The following is a 17,940-nucleotide window of genomic DNA, read 5'->3' on the forward strand; positions in this document are numbered from 1 at the left end:
CCCAGGAGTGGGGTGGTGGTGGGAGAACTGGCCAACCACTTGTAAAAGAATGAAACTAGAACACTTTTCTAACACCATACACAAAAATAAACTCAAAATGAATTAAAGATCTAAATGTAAGACCAGAAATTATAAAACTCCTAGAGGAGAGCATAGGCAAAACCCTCTCCGACATGAATCACAGCAGGATCCTCTGTGACCCACCTCCCAGAATATTGGAAATAAAAGCAAAAATAAATGAGACCTAATTAAACTTAAAAGCTTTTGCACAACAAAGGAAACTATAAGCAAGGTGAAAAGACAGCCTTCAGAATGGGAGAAAATAATAGCAAACGAAGAAACAGACAAAGGATTAATCCCCCCCTTTTTTATACTCTCAAATAATTTTCAGAAATAGTTCTTCTTCCCTAGACTACAGGTGGTAAATATCTTGATGTGCCCAAAGTTACATTTTTAAAAGTTAACTCCAATTCGAAGAAATTCAGATAAGCTGGAGTATGTTAGTTGACATTTCCCAAAAATTTCAGGTGTCAGGGCTAGCTGTGTTGTAATACCAAATGCTCATTTTTTCTGTTTCCTTTACGGCCTCCCAGCTCACAAGATGGAAAATGATTTTCTTGCCATTTTAGGCAGTCACATCCTGCCGGTTGTCTCCCACCTCCAGAGTCGTTAAGCAGCAAAAACACTCATCATCTGTTAATGGTGCCTCTGAATTTATTCAGGGAAATTCTTAACCAATATAAACAGTGACTATAACAATTCCTAAACAATTCCTCCTTTTCACATTTCTGTCTCTTCCCCATAACTTTCAAACTCATGATCACTGTTAAAACATGCAGGGAGAATCAAATATTCAAATAGTTTTGTTGTACTTGAACTTCAGACCAGTGATTAGATTGGAATTGGGATGTTTCCAGTAAAGAAGGCAGTGTGGCTGTAATGGGTGTTCATTGGGAGGTAAGTGAAGCTGTCTAGTCTGTGATCACCCGAGACAGGTTTTAGGGACTCCTGTTGGAATAGGGCCATCTTTCTTGTTTATTCTTCCTGGGGCTTCCCTCTGGGGTCTTGAGGCAAGTGTTTGTTTTCACCATTTGTGCCAAGCTGCCTGCTTGTTTGCAAGGTTTCTGGGAATTGTTGCTACATTCATCTCATCACCCCAGCCAGAAGTCTCTCCCTTCCTCCCCTCCTGTTCTGACAGTCTCTGTGTCCTGTCCAGCTCTTCTTCTGCATCCTCTTATCATTTTACACAGTGTCAGGATCTTTCTCCTGGTCTCTCTCAGCAACAGTCACCCCTTTCAAATCTATCCTCTGTGAACACTAGAAGAACAGAAATAATAAATGGTCCCATGGATGGGGGAATACTTTGAAATGCGGTTTCTTATCATTATAAGTGCTACTGAATGGTTAAACTCTTTAAACATATACTTATAATACTTTGATGAAAGTGAATCAGTTCATCATTTTTGATAGCTCCAGAATAATCTCAAGTAGATATTAAGATGACTATGTTTTTCTTCATATTTGAGATCCTATTACTTGTGTAATTATCAGCCTAACCCACTATATATCCCTGCACTTCTGCACATGCTGTTTGCTTTGCCAGAAATGTAGATTCTCTCGATGTGGCCTTTGGTCATTGTGCCACAGTCTTCTCTGGAGTGAGTTTTACGCAGGACCCCGGGGCCCCGCGGGCGTGGTTGTGGCCGTCTGCCAGCAGTGTTCCCCCCAGATGAGGCAGGCTGACTAGCCCACTGAGGCGGGCTGATTAAATCCTTTGGGTCTTCTGTTTGTTTCCCACAGCAGTCTGAGCTGTCAGCTGAAGAAAGTCCAGAAAAGTTAGGAACCTCCCAACTACATCGGCGAAAAGTCATTTCCTTGAACAAGCAGATTCTGCAGAAGACCAAACAACTGGAAGAGGTTGGTGTTTTCTTTTCATAATTGCATTCAAGTAAAATAAAGCCATTCTTCAAGAAGGGAGAAACTAGCAAAGGAGTCAAGATCTCTGTGTCAGAAAGATCAAAGGAGGCTGTAGAACAGGGGATCGATGCAATCTGGCCCTTGGGCAGTCCAGCCTCCACCTGATTTTGTAAATGCATGCATGCATGCCAATCACTCAGTCATGTTCAACTCTTTGCGACTCCATGAATGGTAACCTGCCAGTCTCTTCTGTCCATGGAATTTTCCAGGCAAGAATACTGGAGTGGGTTGTTGCCATTTCCTACATCAGGGATCTTCCCAACTCAGGGATTGAACCTGTGTCTCCTGCATTGGCAGGCAAATTCTTTACCACTGAGCCACCTGGGAAGCCTGTTTTTGTAAATATTAATAGTTTTATTGAAATATATGCATATGCATTTGTTTACATATTTTCTGTGGCTACTTTTCAAGCTTCAGTGGGAGAATTGAGACTACAAAACCTAAAATATTTTTCCACCTGGTCTTTACAGAGAACATTTCCCAGCCTCTGTTCTAAAAGAAGATCACAGGGCAAGAAGAACATTAATTAATTCACACAGATCAGCTGAAATAGGCCATGGCGGTGAAAGAGCAAGTTGTGATCTCTGCTCTCAGGGTCTGGAGGTAGTGATGGAAAGACATACGCCATCATTCTTTTCTGTCTCTGTCAATTTAAATGCTTCAGCCGCCTTTTTTTAGATTATAGGGATAATCCAAGTTCCCTGTAAATAAACCAGCTACAATGGAACTGTATGAAGATAAAAATGAGACTGTCCTGGTACTCGTCCAGTCCCACTCCTTAAAGCAGCCCACTTTTCTAGGCTTTACAAGCTCTTAAATATGCTCATTCAGCTGGGTAAGGGGGGTTGTTTGGTTATAAAAACTGAGTTTGGTTTTCACTTATTTTATCACATAATAGTAATAGTAATGGAGAAGGAAATGGCAACCCACTCCAGTGTTCTTGCCTGGAGAATCCCAGGGACGGGGGAGCCTGGTGGGCTGCCGTCTATGGGGTTGCACAGAGTCAGACACGACTGAAGCGACGTAGCAGCAGCAGTAATAGTAATGACTAAAAAGGACTTTTTTTTAGAGTAACTACAAGGTGCTTTTCATAATTAACTCATTCAGTTTGCATAACATCCTTATGAAGGAGGTACTATTATTATTATCATTTACAAGGAACCCGAGACACAGAAGTGAAGTAGTCTTGCCTGGGGTCACACAGCTTGTTAGCGGTGGAGCCAAGACGGGAGCATATAGCTCTACTTCATTCTTTCTGATGCTGCCTAGTGTGACATAGTATATATGTGCCATGGCTTATTTAGCCTGTTCCTCTATTCATACAGGTTTTTTCCCAAGATTTTTTTCCCCAGTTGTAAGTTTATGCTATGATGAGCATCTTTGTACAGTCATATTTGTGCAAATATATAAATATTTCTGTAAAATGGGTTTTAGGAAGTGAAACTGCTGGATCAAAAAATGTATGCATTTTCAGTTTTTCTAGAAGCTGTCAAATTATTCACCAATTATTTTACTAGTTTACACTTCTACACAGAATAGTATGTGAGAAAATCCAGACTCTTTAAATCCAAGATGATCTCCTGTGAGGTCGTGTAGATCGAAGGCAACTGGGATACACCCGCAGCCTTAGTGGGAGCCACAGTCTTAGCCCACAGAGAGATGGGAGGAGGAGTACGATAAGGGAAGGAATGAAGAACATCTCGTGGCCCAGCAGGGGGATGTGCTGTAAAGGCAGAGAACAGGAAGGCAGCTAGTAGCTAACTGGCAAGAAACCCGAGATTGAGAAAGGAGGAATCAAAGGAGGTGTTAACCGGTGGGCTAAGTGTTGGGGGGTCAGTATAGGGGTTCGTGATGAATAAGAAGATGGGGGTGGGAGAATCATGGAAGACTCCAGCAAGGCAGAAACTTAGCTAAGCTACTGGGACAGTTCCTGTTAGAGAAAAGATGAAGGAAGCTCTTATTAGTTTAGTTAAATTAAAGAGAAGAGAAAAATCTTCCCTTTAGCAAGTTCTTTCTTCCCTGCCAGGATCCAGCTGCATGGGTCTTTGTTGGTGAAGCCTTCCTTGATGAGCAAGCTCGCTTTCCTTGGCTTCCCCAGGCCTGTCTCTGACCAGGCTCTTCTCACACTTTAATCCTCAGCTTACTAGTTTAGCAACTTGAGGGGCAAGGTTTGTGCTGTGTTCTTTGTCTTCTGCTGTACACCTCATTTGAGCAGAGCCTTGGGTAAGTGTCAGACGGTGGGTGGGTACAAGTTTGGGGGGTGGTACAGGAAGGTGGGTGAAACAGGTGGGAAATGGAAGGATCTCCTCCTGGAGCTTCAAGAGTTAAACCATTAGGATTTCAAGAGAAAAGCAAACTTTCTGCAGAAATACTCTCATCCACCAGTGATACAGATAGTTTAATAGGAGTCTTCAGTGCGCGCAGATGGCTCCCTTTGCAAAGTGAGAGGCCAAAGCTCCCAGCTTCCCGACGTTTATCTTTTCTGCCCTCTGCTTGTGGTGACTTCCTGAGAGGCCTGGCTGGAAACACGTCAGTCATGAAGACTGGTAACTCGAAGCATGATTTAGGAGTAATGATGATGTAGGTGATGTAACTCTAATTACATCTGTAGGTGATGTAATTCCAATAGGTCGCTTACAGGCTCAAACATGGGCCAAGTTGAAAATTTCCTGGAAGTCCATTGGATAGGATTCTTTGCTCTATCTTCTGGGACCTCGGTTCAATCCCTAGTTGGGGAACTAAGGTCTCACAAGCTGTATGACACAGTCAGTAAATAAATGAATATATATTTTTTAATGGGCTGAGTTATTTTGAAATAATTGTTGAGACATAAGATATAATTTCTCATTGTTAATTTGTATGCAGGTAACAAGCAAAGTGTCTGATTAGTCTAACTGTGGTTTTCTACCACATCCCCTTTTCAAAAGTAGAAATGTACAACCCTTTGAGCTTTGAATAGAATATTTTCAGATATCTAAAAGTTCATAGACAGCATGGGATACACCTTTTTGGTAAAGAAAAGGGAAATGACATTTTTGAGATGTAAGTTTATGATTGTATAATTTTGTGCAGTAAAAGTAATTCACCTTCTTTCTATTCATTGAAGTCCTGACTCCTTTCTCCAGTCTGGCGTTGTTTGCCTTCCTGTCAGATTTTATGCTAGGGCTTCCCAGGTGGCACAGTGGTAAAGAATCCCCCTGCCAACGCAGGAGACATGAGATATGCGGAGTCAGTCTCTGGTTTGGGAAAATCCCCTGGAGTATGAAATGGTAACTCACTCTAGCGTTCTTGCCTGGGAAATCCCATGGACAGAGGAGCCTGCAGGCTGCAGTTCATGGGGTCGCAAAGAGTTGCACGCTGAGTAGCTGAGCATGCACACACAAATTCTGTGTTATATCCTTGAGTGCTTCAGTGCAGTTTGTATCCCATGAACCAGCAAGTTCATTAACTGAATTGATTGTAGCCATGTAGTAAAGTCAGACCTGAATTTGAATCTAAGCTTTATCAGTTACAAACTATGAAACTTTAGTGATATACCCCTTCTGAATCTTTACGTTCTCATCTGTTAAATAAGAATAATGTCTTTTTCCACTGAATGTGAGAATTCTTTGTTAGGATTCATGCAGAATACCTAGTACATCACCTGACACATGGTTGATGCTAATTGAATCTAAAATGTCCACATTTGCTCAGCTTAAATCTTTCTGAGTTTCCATTGTCTCATCTCTGAAATGTGGATACCACCAGCATCTGTGCTGTCGTGAGAATCAAATGAGAGCAGATTGTCTTTATCTTTCATTTACAGCTGCAGGCAAGTCGTACTGACCTACAAGCCAAATATGAAGGAAAAAAGAAAACCCTGACCGAGGTGAGCAGACTTCCTTCCTCCATGGGTCTTGTTGGGAATTGTTTGACCTGCACTACCAATGGGACACTCACATCATCAGTCCGTGTGGAGGGGTCACGATCTCTTTCTCAGGGCTCAGGTCCATCTGGACAAAGGACAGTCGCACAGTAGCCTGTCTCTAGCCTTGTTAATCCATGCTACCGTGTTCTAAACCATCAGGGTCTTGGGTGGAGGGGAGGATTGCTGTGAGCTGCAAGGGTCAGGAAAGCTTCCTGAGGACAGAGGGCCTGACAAGCAGGGTGGCCATGCGAAAGAACACAGAAGACCGTTCACGGTGAATGACCTCTGCTCCCCAAGCCACAGGCTGGAGAAGGCCGCAGAACACTGGATTCCTGGAGAGCGAGCTTCCTTTTTGTAAAATGACAAAGCTACGGAGGGTATAATCTGTTGTTTAGAATTGCCAGTGGTCTCCTGGTAGAATGGGGAGGGAGTCTCTGGAGGAAAGGGACTTGTGAGTCTGTTTTGACCCCGTGGTCCGTTTCCTAACCCAGATCGCAGTGGTGCTGTTCTCCACAGCACAGCTTACCCACCACTTCAGTTACCCAGGAAACCAGGCGAGGAAAGCAGATGCACGAGATGCTCTGGCATGAGGGAGGCTTAGGTCTTTCTGTTTCTGTCCCTGTTTCTACAGAAAGCTAGCCCTCATCCGGGTCTGAAAAGCTCTCTTCCTGTGACTCTGGTGCTCAGGCGACAGCTGGCCCTGCAGGGTCCCCACCTAGTACTTTCTGAACCATGTGGAAGCGGGACTGCTCTCCAGAGACATTTCTGAAGCCAAGACAGTCGCTATTTTTTAATTTTTTTAATTTCACGCGAAATCTGCACTTCTGAAATGGTAATTTCTCTAGCAATGTGCAGCGCGTAGTTCCCTGCCTTGTTATAAACCCGACAGGGCTCTCTAATTCTGACCTGGACTGGTCTCTTCAGTTACTGTCGGAATGTTTGAGAAGGACAGGCATGCGGATGACAAATTAGAGGAGTTTTTTAAAATTCTTTCTAAAGATGCCCGTGTCGCATTTGGACACATCAGCTTTCTTCACGCTGTTCTGTGACTCCACTCCTTTCGATCAGATGGCAAGCTCTTTGGTGGAACCCCTGCCGCTGTCCTCCTGTGCACACTCCGCAGTCCTGGCTTAAAGGGTGCCAAGTCGTAGACCCATCTTTGTATAACAGTCTGGAAGACATTCAAGGCAGAACATCTTGATAAAATCCTAAGTGGCTGTCAAGTCACTTTGGGTATTAAACACTGAATCAAATATTTTCTGAGCTTTAGTTTCCAAGCTCTTCCAAGATTCCTAGCTCTCAGTGTTTCTATTTACTTTCTAAGGGCTCGTGACTCAGGCTGGGGGGCAGGGCAGTGGCTTCTGCTGAGTCAGAGATCTCCACTGTGTTCTTGTATACCGGCTTTTGGAACTCAAGTAAAGGCCCTTTCATTTTGGGTGAAATTCCTCTTGGTAGATTGAATCTAGGCTGGTCTTTGGCGAGAGATCAAGCCCTGAGCCTTTGGAGTGGGAGCACTGGCTGTAAGACCCTAGACTGCCAGAGAGCTAACCCTAGGGAGTGTCAAATAGTGAGAACGCACACACAGGAAACCACTTGAACACAAGAGCTGGCATCACCCAGCCACAGTAGCACCCTGTGCAGGGTGCCTCATCTAAACAACAAACAACAAAAGTACAAACCGTATCATCAGCAGACAGGATTACCACCTCACTCTGCCTTGCCCATCAGAGGAAAAACAAACAAAAACTCAGCACAAATCTCACCCTGTACGAAGCTTACACAGCCACTGGACCAGCCTTAGAGGGCAGAAGCCACAAGGAAGAAAGAATTCAGCCTTGAAGCCTGGGAAAAGGAGACCTCAAACACAGTCAGTTAAAAAAAATAGTAATGAAAAGACAGAGAAATACTACCCAAATGAAGGAACAAACTAGAAACACAGAAGCCTAAATAAATGAAGAGGAAATAGGCAAACTACCTGAAAAAGAATTCAGAATAATGATAGTAAAGATGATCAAAAACCTTGAAAACAAAAGGGAGAAAATTCAAGAATCAATTAACAAAGACCGAGAAGAATTAAAGAATAAACATTCAGAGACAAACAACACAATTAATGAAATTAAAAATACTCTAGAAGGAATCAGTGGCAGAATATCCGAAGCAGAAGAATGAATCATTGAGCTGGAAGATAAAATGGTGGAAATAACTTCTGAAGAGCAGAATAAAGTAAGGAGAATACAAAGAACTCAGGATAGTCTCAAAGACCTCTGGGACAATATCATACGCACCAACATTCAAATTATAGGGGTCCCAGAAGAAGAGGAGAAAAAGAAAGGGTATGAGAAAACTTTTGAAGAGATTATAGTTGAAAATTTCCTCAACATGGAAAAGGAAATAGTCAATCAAGTCCAAGAGGCACAAAGAATCCCATACAGGATAAACCTAAGTAGAAACACACCAAGACACATAATCAAACTAATAAAGACTAAACACAAAGAAAGAGCATTAAAAGCAGCAAAGGATAAGCAACAAGTAACACAAGGGAAACCCCATATGCTTAACAGCTGATCTTTCAGCAGAAACTCTGCAGACCAGAAGGGAATGGCAGGATATATTTAAAGTATTGAGAGGGAAACATCTACAACCAAGATTACAGTTCCTGGCAAGGATATCATTCAAAATTGATGGAGAAATAAAAAACTTTTCAGACAAGCAAAAGTTAAGAAAATTCAGTACCACCAAAGCAGCTTTACAACAAATGTTAAACGGGCTTATATAGTCAAGAAATACAAGAGAAGAAAAAAGATCTACACCATGATCAAGTTGGGTTTACTCCAGCAATGCAAGGATTCTTCAATATATGCAAATCAATCAATGTGATACACTGTATTAACAAGTTGAAAGATAGAAACCACATGATAATAGATGCAGAAAAAACCTTTGACAAAATTCAGCACCCACTTATGATTAAAACTCTTCAGAAAATGGGCTTAGAAGGAACCTACCTCAACATAGTAAAGGCTATATATGATAAGCCTACAGCAAACATTATTCTCGATGAAAAACTGAAAGCATTCCCCCTAAGATCAGAAACAAGACAACGGTGTCCACTTTCACCAGTATTATGAAACATAGTTCTGGAAGTCCTAGCAACAGCAAACAGAGAAGAAAAAGAAATAAAAGAAATCCAGATCAGAAAAGAAGAAGTAAAGCTTTCACTGTTTGCAGATGACATGATGCTGTAAATAGAAAACCCTAAAAATAGTAACCGAAAATTACTAGAGCTAATCAGTGAATTCAGCAAAGTTGCAGGATATAAAATCAATACACAGAAATCACTTCCATTTCTATATACTAACAATGAAAGATCAGAAAGAGAAATTAAGGGGTCAATCCCATTCACCATTGCAACAAAAAGAATAAAGTGTCTAGGAATAAACTTACCTAAGGAGATGAAAGAACTGTACACAGAAAATTATAAGACATTAATGAAAGAAAGATGACATAAACAGATGGAGAGATATTCCATATTTCTTGATAGGAAGAATCAATATTGTAAAAATAACATATTACCAAATGGAATCTACAGATTCAATGCTACCCATATCAAATTACCAAAGGCATTTTTCACAGAACAAAAAATTTCACAATTCATATGGAAACACAAAAGACCCCAAATAGCCAAAGCAGTCTTGAGAAAGAAGAATGGAGTTGGAGGAATCAACCTTCCTGACTTCAGATTATACTACAAAGCTACAGTCATCAAGACAGTACGATACTGGCACAAAAACAAAAATATAGACCAATGGAACAAGATAGAAAGCCCAGAAATAAACCCATGTACCTATGGGTACCTTATTTTTGACAAAGGAGTCAAGAATATACAATGGGGCAAAGACAGCCTCTTCAATAAATGGTGCTGGGAAAACTGGACAGCTACATGTGAAAGAACAAGCTTGGGACACTTCCTAACACCATACACAAAGATAAACTCCAAATGGATTACCTAAATGTGAGACCAGAAACTATAAAACTCTTAGAGGAAAACGTAGGCAGAACAGTCGATGACATAAATCAAAGCAATATCCTCTATGCCCCACCTCCTAGAGTAATAGAAATGAAAACAAAAGTAAACAAGTGGGACCTGATTAAACTTAAAACCTTTTGCACAGCAAAGGAAACTATAAGCAAGGTGAAAAGACAACCCTCAGAATGGGAGGAAATAATAGAAAATGAAACTGACAAAGGATTTATTTCCAAAATATACAAGCAGCTCATACAACTCAATACCAGAAAAACAAACAACCCAATCAAAAAGTGGGGAAAAGACCCAAACAGACATTTCTCCAAAGAAGACATACAGATGGCTAACAAACACATGAAAAGATGGTCAACATCACTCATTATTCAGTTCAGTTCAGTCGCTCAGTCGTGTCTGACTCTTTGCGACCCCATAAATTGCTGCATGCCAGGCCTCCCTGTCCATCACCAACTGCCGGAGTTTACTCAAACCCATGTCCATCGAGTTGGTGATGCCATCCAGCCATCTCATGCTCTGTTGTCCCCTTCTCCTCCTGCCACCAATCCATCCCAGCATCAGGGTCTTTTTCCAATGAGTCAGTTCTTCGCATGAGGTGGCCAAAGTACTGGAGTTTCAGCTTCAGCCTCAGTCCTTCCAATGAACACCCAGGACTGATCTCCTTTAGGATGGACTGGTTGGCTCTCCTTGCAGTCCAAGGGACTCTCAAGAGTCTTCTCCAACACCATAGTTCAAAAGCATCATGCAAATCAAAACTACAATGAGATATCACTTCACACCGGTCAGAATGGCCATCATCAAAAAGTCTACAAGCAATAAATGCTGGAAAGGATGTGGAGAAGAAGGAATGCTCTTGCACTGTTGGTGGGAATGTAAATTGATACAGTCAGTCTGGAAGACAGTATGGAGATTCTTTAAAAAACTGGGAATAAAACCAGCATATGACCCAGCAATCCCACTCCTTGGCATATACCCTAAGGAAACCAAAATTGAGAGAGACACGTGTATCCCATTATTCATTGCAGCACTATTTACAATAGCTAGAACATGGAAGCAACCTAGATGTCTATTGACAGGTGAATGGATAAAGAATTGTGGAACATATGCACAATGGAATATTACTCAGCCGTAAAAAGGAATGCACTTGAGTCAGTTCTAATGAGGTGGATGAAACTAGAGCCCATTATAGAGTGAAGTAAGTCAGAAAGAGAAATACTGTATTCTAACACATGTATACAGAATCTAGAATAATGGTACTGAAAAATTTATTCTCAGGGCAGCAATGGAGAAACGGACATAGAGAATAGACTTATGGAAACGGGAAGAGGAAAGGAGAGGAGAGGGTGAGATGTATGGAAAGAATAACACTGAAACTTATATTGCCATATGTAAAATAGATAGCCCGTGGAAATTTGCTCTATGGCTCGGGAAACTCAAACAGGGGCTCTGTATCAATCTAGATGGATGGCGTGGGGCAGGAGATGAGAGGGAGCTTCAAAATGGAGGGGATATATATATACCTATGGCTGATTCATGTTGAGGTTTGACAGAAAACAAAATTCTGCAAAGCAATTATCCTTCAATTAAAAAAATAAAAAAATATTTTTTGAATCCTTGCATGTGCTAGAAAGGTGGAAGTTTTGAATCAAGCTAATAATAGGAGATACTCTCCCTATCCTCACATGATAGTCGCAGCCAGCATTGCGATGTGCTGGCTGTGCTGTGGGCATGTCGTTTGTGTTATCCTTGAATCGTCCTGTCAACCCTGGCAGCACACCATTAATACCTCTGCTGTGCTGCTGGAGAAACTGAGGCAGAAAGGCCATGCAGATTCCAGTGCTGGAGACCTGGCCCCATGACCTCTCAGGGAGCTTCCCATCTAGTCAGGCAGTCAAGCTAATTCTTATCTAGAAAAATGGGAGGCTGTGCTGAACAGTGTGGGAAGAAGCCTGATCTGGTCAAAATACTGACGACCCTGAATCAGTAATGAGCTCTGCCTCTGGGCCTCGGTCTCCTTATCTGTTCCAGGCAAGGACTGGGCACATGAGTGCTCTGAGCCCTTTGATGCCAGTCTGCCAGGTTTTACCTCTTCAGAAAAACCTAGGGGCACTGGGAATCAGGGACGACCTGCTCTCCCTAGAAATTTAGGAAAATAAAGCAGGGTGTGGAAGGTAGAGGATGGGTGGCAGCCCTGACGTGTGGGCAGGCGCTGCGGGCCCCTGCATCAGTGGGGGTCCCGTCTAGCCTGTGCGCTTTTTAATTTCAGCAGTCACAACTTTAATTTCTTATGTGGAGGTTGATTCCTTTTTGCATATGGAGGATCCTCTCCAGCCTAAGGGCGTTGACTGCATCTGAAGTTTTCCTTAATCTACAAACTATCTGTTCAGAAGATCAGAATCCATTTGTTGAGTTGATACCATTTTTACAGTTTTGTCTTTCTTAAAATACATGATAATTCTTGATGGTGTGCTTACTTGTCATTCTGAAATTTTCTGTTATCAGCTGTGTGGATTCTGTATTCATTTTATGCAGCATACTTCACGTAACTGTTTTGGAAGGGGCGTCCTACTGTTTAGTGGGATCAGCCAGTGGTAACTGATGTTTGGGGTCAGGACGCTACACCTCCTCCTGAGTCTGGCCAGCTCTCTGGGAGCAGCCCTGCCTCTGGGAAACCCGCCCCAGCTCTTGGGTTAAGGGAAGCAGGCTTCACTGCACCGCCCGCTGGCTATTCCTGACGCAGACCCCAGTCCTGCCACCCAGTTCTTCCCAAGCCTGCTGGATCCCCATGGTGGTCCTCCACTGGTCAATCTTATCTGCTACCATCTTTCTTGTCCCCAAGGTGTCTGCTCCTGTCATCAAACAGAATCACCTGAACTTCCCAGGACTTGAAAAAGAAGGGCTTGCTGCCACTTGGTCTCAGCTAGAACTCTTGGAAGTTCTTTAACTTTTTTTTTTAATAGGTAACACATTCACATAGTTCAAAATTCAAAAAGTACGAAGGGTGTCCCCCTGTATCCCAAGCATATACTCTATCTAGAGAGTAACCAATCACTTGTGAATCTTTTCAGAAAATTCTTGTGCATGTACAAATAACATGTGGGTTCTTTAATGCATGTGTATAAAAGATGTACACGTGTATACCTTCCTTGATGCACATTGGAATCATGATTTTATATGTTTTTTCAACTTACAGTAAATGTTAGAGATCATCATAAAAGAACTGTTTATTCTTTTTTAATAGCAGCTTAATAGTCTATTGTACGGTAGATCTACACACCTTGAAAATTAAAGTCTGAGTTTCCATAAAGTTTGCTTTTTAAAGTCTCCACTGACTCAGAGAAAGAAAATGGAGTTTTTCAAGATAGGAAAGTTAACCCTGCCCCTGTGAGTAGCCCCAGCAGTGGTATCCTGAGACTGAAACCCAGGTCAGTCTCCTGGCTACTGCTTTTATTTACTTCCCACTGAAAGGCACCTGCTGTCAGCATTACTTTGGCTTTCCACCCACTTGCAGCTGTGATTTAAAGGTATCGCCAAGGTTTCTTTTAACTCACAGCACGTGTCAGGAAGGCTGTGGTTTTGATCTTTCTGTACGGTCCCTCAGCCCCATCCTGTGCCTCTGTCCCACCTGTTTTCTCAATGCACGGCCGTGTCCGGGGGGCTGGGCCACCTGACTAGAGAGGGCTCAGGTGTGGGCCAGGCGGGGGAATGGAAGCCCTCGCCTCCTGTCCTGGCAAGTCTCCAGCAGCATGCCTCCTTCTCTCTCATAGCTCAAGGGTCACAGCGAGAAACTGGACAAAGAGCAGACAGCCCTCGAGAAGATAGAGGCCAAAGCCGATCCGAGGTAGGAGACCTCAAGACGTGGGATTTATTTTCTCTGGGAGCGTGGCTGGTGGGTGGAGAACAGGGCTGAGGAGCCCAGGTCATGGCTGCTGGCGCCGTTCTGCCAGTTACTTCACCGCTAATCCTGATCCAGGGCTGCCTTCTTCCTCTTCCTCCCACTTCCCCCTGGGTCAGGAGCAGCTGTGTTTTGTATTTTGTTTTGTCTGTTTTCTCGTTTTTAGAAAGTAAGTAATACATGCAAGGTTCAAAAAGACATACACTGAAAGGTCTTCTCCCGCCCCTGCCCCTGGCTACCCAGTCCTTCTCCCTTGGAGTCAACCGTGGTTGCCAGGTTTTAACAGCCCTGATCTTACCCTGTCCTTCAAGAATGAAAATGTTGTCTTTTTTTACCAACACTGGGTTTTGGGTCGTTTTTTTAAAATTAATTGTCTTTAGACAATTTAAATATAAGCATTTACATTTACATTTAAAATTTTAAATGAGAATTAAAATTACGATTCTATCTGTGCTGAGTCTTCAGTAGTTGGTATCATTAAAAATATACAGTAATCTCAAAACACATTAATGTTTCTGCAGTGGATTAATTCTGGATTCTGTAACGTTTGTTTGAATGTGACCTGATGGACTCAGCTTGTAGATGAATAGTAATGTCTGTTAAATGGTGATCGTCATCACTGGTGGGAAGCCCATTAGACACTCTTGGAAGAGACAAAGGAAATTAAGAAAAAAGTTCCTTTTTCCTGGGGTCTTGGTTTTAGCTGTGATTCATAAAATCACAGTGGTTTGCTGCAAGTCAGTTGTGTTTTGGTCTTCTCAGCATCCTGCAGAACCTGAGAGCCCTCGTAGCCATGAATGAGAATCTGAAAAGCCAGGAGCAGGAGTTTAAAGCACACTGTCGCGTAAGTGTTGCTCGGCGTCGTCAGGTGTTAACAGAGGTTCTCAGACGGCCTCCTGCCTGCCCTCCCCTCGTGCTGCTGCGGGTCCTCTCCAGGTGTGGTGGGAGGAGGAGGCTCAGCAGGCAGCCACGCAGTAAGTGCGAGAGGAGTAGAGTGCTGTGATAAAGTGATCGGAGGACCCCAGAGATGCCTTGGAGGAGTAACTCTGTGAGCCGGACCCCAAGCTGAGAGCACGGTCTAACAATGTTTTCTAATTTACAAATGTATTTAAAAGGTCTACAGAAGGCGTAGTATCTCATGAAACCAGGGCCGCCCTAAAATCCTGACGTGTCTGTGTCACAGGGTCCAAGCGTGGGAGTGATATGTGCACAGGTGACCGTGTGGGAGACAGGAAAGAGGGCTGAGTTCTGTGAGTCTGGGGGAAGAGAGCCCATTATGGCCTAGGAGCCCTCTGGAAGCTATATCTGACTTAAGCAGGTGAGGGTGGCAGGTGGAGGAGGGCTGGACGAGGCAGGGCTCCAGGCTGGAAGGTCCCAGGAAAGGTGGAGAAGAGCTGAAAAAGAGGAGGCTTGGGACTGACTCTCAGCTACTCAGTCATTCCATGCCCCAGTGATTAGTACAAGCCTCACCTGCCCTTTGGGAAGAAAGACCCCTTCTAACGGAGGTACAGCTGAAAAGACGTTCCCAGGCTGAAAATCAGGGGCCTGGGGGGCAGGTTCTTTATGGACTTCTTGTCCCCACATAAACTCACAAAATGTGAAAATAAGGTTCTAGATCAAGGTAAATCATGACATCTAGTTACTAGCCTGTCTAGATCTTGTAAATGTTTGTATTACTTTTAAAGGAGGAGATGGCACGGCTGCAGCAGGAAATCGAAAGCCTGAAGGCTGAGAGGGCGCCAGGCAGAGATGAAAAGGTACGGGCTGTGGAGCGGTGCTCCAGACTGCGGGGGCTGTGTGACGTCCACCAGGGAACGGTTTCTAGAGGACTCACCAGCAGAGTCTGCTGCTGAAAGGGACCAGACTTTTCCTTAGCCGTGTCCTCTGAACACTCATTTCTCACGTGGTTTTCGTCGATATGCGTCCCTGCACTTCGTCTTCCTTCTGTGGGTTGAAGCAGCTCTGAGTGTTGAAACAGCTCTGAGTGTGAACGGCAGCAAGCCCGAGGCAAGCGTTAACCGGTTTACAAGCCCGGCCGCCCCTCCAGCAGGGATGCGTGTCTCCAGGAGCTCCCAGAGCTCTGGCCCCACTTCGTCCCGTCTACTTCTCAATTGTGTGCCCGTTTGCTGATGTCGCCCGCACTCCTGCCCCGGGACATGGATGCTACAGCGAGCAGCTCGCTCGAGATGTGAGGTCAGGGCTCTGGTTGCCTGGGCGCGTGCCTGGCTCAGAATACGTCCCACTGGCTCTCTGAACAGAGGCCTTGACCTTCCAAGGAACTGGCATGGATAAGGATGGAAAATAAAGTCTGTTTCTCTCACCAAATGAGATTGTAGGGACCACTGGTTTGTCTTCCCTTCTCATACTCCATTCAAAGCGTCTTTGCTGAGGCTCTCTGTGACTAGCTCAGCGTATGGCCTCAGACCTCATCGACGGCACCCTCTTGCTTGGGGAAATGGGGACTTGGGGTTCGGGGGAGGGCGGGGGCTGGTCCAGGCAGCCAGGGCCTTCTGCCAGGCCTGGGCCTGGGCCTGTGTGGACTCTGCCCCGCGCATCAGGAGTCAGACACGGAGGTGCTGCCTCCCTGTCGTGATGGGTCCTGGCACTTCAGCCCCAGCCTTGAGGACTGGTGCAGCCGCAGCGGAGTGTGACCGGGCGGCGGGTGGTGAACCGAGACCACCTACAGTTAGACCACCCCAGCTTTCCAGTTGTTTCCAAGACTGACATTCTGAGTTCAGCTTAGCCAGCCTCTGGGTCTGTACAGGACTCAGACTTTAAGGACGGCATTTCTCTTCTTCGCCACCACACCGCACTAGAGGGATTGGCTCGCATTCAGAAAGAGTTTAGCTTATTAGTATGTGACTGATGGACATACCAGAACAGTTTAAAATCTAGGGCTCATGTACGGGCTGTTCCCTGTTCAGACATGATCGGCACACTTCCAGCCCGCCCCTTCCTACTTCTGGACCCTCAGCTTCTTTCCTCAGAGATGTTTTCTTTGTTTTGCTTTGCATCATTGCAGACCCTGTCTGGGGGAGAGTCACATGGTGCCTTAACCTCTGCGATGACTCACAATGTAAGTACCTACCGGTTCTCAGGACCAGTTCTGTCCTCGGCGGGCGTGGTGGCAGCCTCGTGTCTTCAGCAGCCTCTCACCCCTCCTTCCATCATCTCTGTGGCCACCTCCTCGTCTGCGGGCTCTCGGGGCCTGGCTCCATCTCGCACGCCTGCCCCTCGGGTGGAGCATGACGCCCCTGTGGACAGCCCTTCCATTCCATCTCCACCCTGGCCTCCGAGCTGGGGAGGGGAAAGACCTGCGAGGGCCGCGCCTGGCGGCCGACAGGCTCCAAGGGGCCGGCCGTGCACAGGGGGAGAGCTCTGTCTGCGGGCCTGCGCTCCGAGGTTGGGCGTGTAAAGCGCCAGGCAGTGGATATTCTCAGCCTTGTGGGCCAGCTGCATGCTGGTCATCAGAGTCAATATACAAGTGAAAGGACACAGCTGTGTTCCAGTAAAACTTTATTTATGAAACCAGGCACAGAGGGAGGTTCAGCGGGGAGGGGATGTGTGTATACCTGTGGCTGATTCATGTTGAGGTTTGACAGAAAGCAACAAAATTCTGTGGAGCAGTTGTCCTTCAATGAAAAAATAAATTAAAAAAAACTAGGCACAGGCAAATTTGGCCCAAGGGCTGTTGGGTTTAGCCGCTGGGCTGTGGTTGCCAACGCCTGTTCCGAGGAAAAGGAGTGCTTCCGGGAGGAAGGAACAGAAAAGGAAGGGGAGGAGGAAGGGGAACACAGGAAAGCCTCCACCATTCACCTCCCTCAGGCTCCTCTTCCCTCCCTGCCCTCAGAGGCTCCCAGAGAGGGAGCTGCGGGCCTCCCTCAGCGAAGGCTGCTGGGGCGTGCCTGCGGCTGAGCCCCAAGGAGGAGCTGGCGGGGGTGTGTGCCTGTGTGTGTCTGTGTGTCTATGTCTGTGTGTCTGTGTCTGTGTGTGTGTCTGTATGTGTGTGTCTGTGTGTGTGTGTCTGTGTGTGTGTGTGCCTGTGTGTGTCTGTACGTGTGTGTGTCTCTGTGTGTGTGTGTGAGTCTGTGTCTGTGTGTGTGTCTTTGTGTCCCTGTGTGTGTC

At 44.9% G+C, this 17,940-nt stretch overlaps 1 protein-coding gene across 2 annotated transcripts in view; it reads left to right on the forward strand.

Annotated features, from left to right (window-relative positions):
- Positions 1-17,940, forward strand: part of CCDC93 (coiled-coil domain containing 93) — a 104,798-nt gene that overhangs the window by 67,593 nt on the left and 19,265 nt on the right. For both annotated transcript variants that reach the window (XM_065931407.1, XM_065931408.1), the window contains 6 exons: positions 1,801-1,917; positions 5,783-5,845; positions 13,688-13,761; positions 14,578-14,659; positions 15,501-15,572; positions 16,838-16,891. In XM_065931407.1, the coding sequence (XP_065787479.1) occupies positions 1,801-1,917; positions 5,783-5,845; positions 13,688-13,761; positions 14,578-14,659; positions 15,501-15,572; positions 16,838-16,891 (462 nt within the window). The remainder of the gene's footprint in view (positions 1-1,800; positions 1,918-5,782; positions 5,846-13,687; positions 13,762-14,577; positions 14,660-15,500; positions 15,573-16,837; positions 16,892-17,940) is intronic.

The sequence above is a fragment of the Muntiacus reevesi genome, chromosome 3, assembly GCF_963930625.1.
Source record: "Muntiacus reevesi chromosome 3, mMunRee1.1, whole genome shotgun sequence".
In the NCBI taxonomy this organism is placed as follows: domain Eukaryota; kingdom Metazoa; phylum Chordata; class Mammalia; order Artiodactyla; family Cervidae; genus Muntiacus; species Muntiacus reevesi.